Here is a 4,147-nt window from a genome sequence, read left to right as displayed (position 1 = left end):
GAAGATGTTCAGGGGGCCATGAAAAGACCATACAGGGGCGTCTCCCTAGGGCAAGTGCACCCTGTACCAGGCTCTGTCTTAAGAAGAACCCTTCAGAGATCTTGCAATCCCCAGTCAGCCTTGGCTTCCTGAACCTGCTCTGCCCTTATTTCTTGTCCCTGGTCAACAGGCTCTCCTCTTTTCTAAGTACAAATATTGCTTGATAAAGCTGTGTATGTTACAAGTGTCATGGTAGAAAACAAAGGAGGCACGGATGACCTTTGGATTGGGCCCACAGTCCAAAGGTGCCAAGGTGCGGGGGAGGGGGGCGGAGGGAGCCATTTTTCCTATGATAGAAATCTGGCCTTACTCAGAAAAAGAAGAAAAAGTGCCCCCGTTGCCAAAGAGAGGTGAGTTAGTAAGAGAAGCTTCTGACTTCAGGCCCATGCCTCCTCGGGCTGAGTTCATAAGTCTCCCGTGATCAGAGGATGAGCTGAGTTTAGCTTGGAGTAGCTAAGGACATGCGCCCTCCAGCCCTCATCCAGTAGATCCATCTGGCCACAAAGCTACTCTATTTGCCTTGTTATCCGTCCTGCGCCATTTAAGGTCCCTAGAGGCAAGCATTTCTGTCGGGACTTGGAGCCAGGACCACTGGAGCTTGCTACTAAGAAGGCAAGGCATTCTGTCTTATATCACGCAAGAGAACTCAAGGAGCCACTGCAGTGGGTGTCAGGAAGGATTAGGTTAAGCCTGGACACCCAGTGGGGCTGTGACCATAGGACTCACTCTTTCCCTCCAGCGATGTCCCGCTCATAGTCCATTTCCCGCTGAGATAAAGTTGCATTTAGCACTCCCAGGGGAACGTCATAATGGATGAAGAAGTGGCTACTTCTTGCACCAGCAAATGAACATCCTTCTCACTCCCCTCCCAGGCTAGAAGAAAGGGAGGGGTTGGGAGGACAGAAAGGAAAAGAAAGAAAGAAAAGCCAGTGACGCCTGTGGGCTCTCCTTGGAATCTGAATAAACTGGTGGGTATCCTGAAGATACACATGCTCTAAAGCAAAGGGGAAATAAAATCTGCTGGACCGAAGATGTGGGTTTGCAGAGATGAGATCTTCCCTTTGGTGAAAATGCAGACCTCCTTGGTGTGCGAGTGACCTGAAGGATTATGTATCTGATCTCTGCTTCCCATAAAGCAGTTTCTTGTCTCTCTCAGGCTCTCTAGCTAGCAGGTGTGATAACATCTGGACCGTTATTATCACCCTAGGCAAAGACTGTATCCTTAGGGACTTAGGCACCCGAGCTGAGGCTCTCCAGAGAGGCTCTTGATCTTCTGCTACATGAGAGTAATATAACAGGTTCATTAATTTATTTCTTCTTCTTAGGTTTTAATTTCACAGTTGTTACTATTATTAACATTGTTATTACTATTATTGAAGGCTGGACTAGACAGCATACCAGTTCCTTCTATCTGATTTGAATTTATATTTTGAATCACAATCTCCTATAGGTTAGCTTCATTCCGTATCTCAGGCAAGAAAAATACTATAAGCAGGCAGATATAAAAAGCAAGGGTGCAAAACGATGCAAAAGAAAGTTCTCTTTTCAACATCTTATTCCCTTTTCTCTGAAGTGGATTTCTTTTCTGGGAGTTTCCAGAGGGAAAAAAGTGTGTGTGTGTGTGTGTGTGTGTGTGTGACTGGAGAGGAAAAGATAAAGATCCCGGCTACACCCTGTTTACTATTTTTTCCCTTTTGATGACTAGAAGCCTCAGATCACCTAGAGCTCCTTTGAAATGTGAGTTTGTACACGGTTAAAGGAGACAAACAATAAGAGAAATGCACAATTTCATTTCAACAGCCTTTCCCGAGTAGAAAGCACATACTCCTCGCGGCTCCTAAGTGACTGTCACTGGTGGTGCCTGACACAGTTATATTCACAACAACAAAGTATGCAGAGAAATTAAATTACGTGGAAATCAATAGCGTCTGACTGCTTCAAACAACTGTCTGTCATGGCTATTATTCTCCAGGAACCTATTTATAAACCATGAAAGAAACAGGTTCTTGCAGCATAAAGGCAGCATCTTCCACATCGCATTTGTGTGTTGTTATTTTTTTCTCCATATACAGAGGAATGCACGGGCATAATTTAACATACAAATGCCTCTCTGTATACATTATATAACAGCTTGTTAGGCACAGGGTAGTGGAGGTGTGCCTAAATAATGCACATATATTCTGGGAGGAAAACACAGCGAGAAGAGCGCTTGCATCCTGTCTTTCTTCCTCCAAAAGGTGCCTGCCCTTCAACAATAGCTGGCCTTTTTTGATCTTTGCAGCCCCGCGGAGGCAAGGTGGGCCGTGCAGTGCGCATGCCCGGCCAGCTACAGGTGCATCACCTGCCTTGTCCTTGCCGGTGGTCACTATAAGAGCGGCTCCCACGCGCCGCCGCCGCCTCCGCCGGTGGCGGCTCGACGAGCGCGCGCGCGCTTGCTCGCTCGCACGAAAGCTCGCTCGCCCAAGCACGGCGCAGCGCGGCCGCGGGGAGGGCGCGCGCCCCAGACAGACGGAGCCAGCTGCTGTCTGTCAGCGCGGCGGGGCCCGCGCAAGCTCTCGCGAGAGCTGCCCGGGGCCGGCCGCGAGAAGTGGGGCTCAGGTGTAAGAGGAGCGCAGCCCGTCGGCGCGCCGGGGCTAGAGCTCTCGGAGAAGCGGGATCGCGGGACCTGCGCGCGGGCGGGCGCTCTGCGCGGTCCGAGGCAGCGGGCCGCGCTCGCCGGCTCAGCAGCAGCAACAGCAACAGCAGCAGCAGCAGCGGCGGCAGCAGCAGCAGCAGCCCCCGAGGCGAGCCGCTGAGCCGAGCCGCCCAGCCGAGCGCAGCCTCCGGGACAGAGGCCGGGCGAGCCGGCGTGCGCACTTTGCCGCGGACTTTGCGGAGTGTTTGGATTTTTTTTTTTTCCATGCCAAGCCGCCAAGATGATGTCTATGAACAGCAAGCAGCCTCACTTTGCCATGCATCCCACCCTCCCTGAGCACAAGTACCCGTCGCTGCACTCCAGCTCCGAGGCCATCCGGCGGGCCTGCCTGCCCACGCCGCCGGTAAGCGCCCCACGCCCGCGGCCCCGGCCCGCTCGCCCGCGCGCTCAACCCCTCCCCCGCTCCGCGTTGCTGCATGGCGGCCGCGGCTGCTGCTGCCCTGTGCGGCTCCGGGGCCCCGCTCCCGCGGGCGGGCGGGACTCTTCTTACAGGGACCCCGCTGCGGGGCACGTGTGGCCCGGGGCCGCTGGAGGCCGTGGTCCGGTCCGCCCGTGCCTCTGTCCAGCGCCTGCCATCCGCGGGGAGCTCCGGGGCCGCGGCTCTCGACTTGCCTCCACTTTCTCGGTTAATGTCACGCCTGCACAGGGCGATCTCTGCGCTCGCTCGCTCTGTCCCTCGCTCGGGTGTATGTGTGTGTGTGGCACGGGTCCTAAGCTTCGAGTGACATCTCCGTTTCTTCTTTTTCTTCTTCTTTTCGTCCTCTTTATTTATTTTTGTCGTCTCCCACTTCCTTTCCCGGAATGTGCTCCCGTGTCCCCTTCGACCCTTCGCTGCTCCCGTGTCTCTGTCCCCTTCTGTGTCCCCCCCATCCCACCCCGGCATGTTCTCAAACCGTCCCCCGGTCCTCCGTTTACCCTGCTCTTCCCACCTCCCCGTTGTTTTTTTGGTCGCTTTGTGTTTTGCCTTTTGCCCGTGCTTTCCGGCTTGTGTGTTTGTTTTATGGTTTTTTTTTTTTTTTGGTGTTTGTCCCCCCTTTTTCCTTTCCTTTCTTTTTCTTTTCTTTTTCTTTTTTGTTTGTTTGTTTGTTTGTTTGGTTTGGTTTGTGTCGCCTGCAGCTGCAGAGCAACCTCTTCGCCAGCCTGGACGAGACGCTGCTGGCTCGGGCCGAGGCGCTGGCGGCCGTGGACATCGCGGTGTCCCAGGGCAAGAGCCACCCTTTCAAGCCGGACGCCACGTACCACACGATGAATAGCGTGCCCTGCACGTCCACGTCCACCGTGCCGCTGGCGCACCACCACCACCACCACCATCACCACCAGGCGCTCGAGCCCGGTGACCTGCTGGACCACATCTCGTCGCCGTCGCTCGCGCTCATGGCCGGCGCCGGGGGCGCGGGCGCGGCGACGAGATGT

At 54.5% G+C, this 4,147-nt stretch overlaps 1 protein-coding gene across 1 annotated transcript in view; it reads left to right on the top strand.

The window, feature by feature from the left end:
• Positions 1–2,954: 2,954 nt before the first annotated feature.
• The window catches only part of Pou4f1 (POU class 4 homeobox 1), a 2,111-nt gene continuing 918 nt past the window's right edge, over positions 2,955–4,147 (top strand). The window contains exons 1-2 of the mRNA XM_028772510.1: positions 2,955–3,077; positions 3,851–4,135. Of these exons, the coding sequence (XP_028628343.1) occupies positions 2,955–3,077; positions 3,851–4,135 (408 nt within the window). The remainder of the gene's footprint in view (positions 3,078–3,850; positions 4,136–4,147) is intronic.

The sequence above is a fragment of the Grammomys surdaster genome, unplaced genomic scaffold, assembly GCF_004785775.1.
Source record: "Grammomys surdaster isolate TR1022 unplaced genomic scaffold, NIH_TR_1.0 65, whole genome shotgun sequence".
NCBI lineage: Eukaryota > Metazoa > Chordata > Mammalia > Rodentia > Muridae > Grammomys > Grammomys surdaster.
The sequence above is the reverse complement of the archived record's forward strand: the minus strand, read 5'-3'. Positions and strand labels throughout refer to the sequence as shown.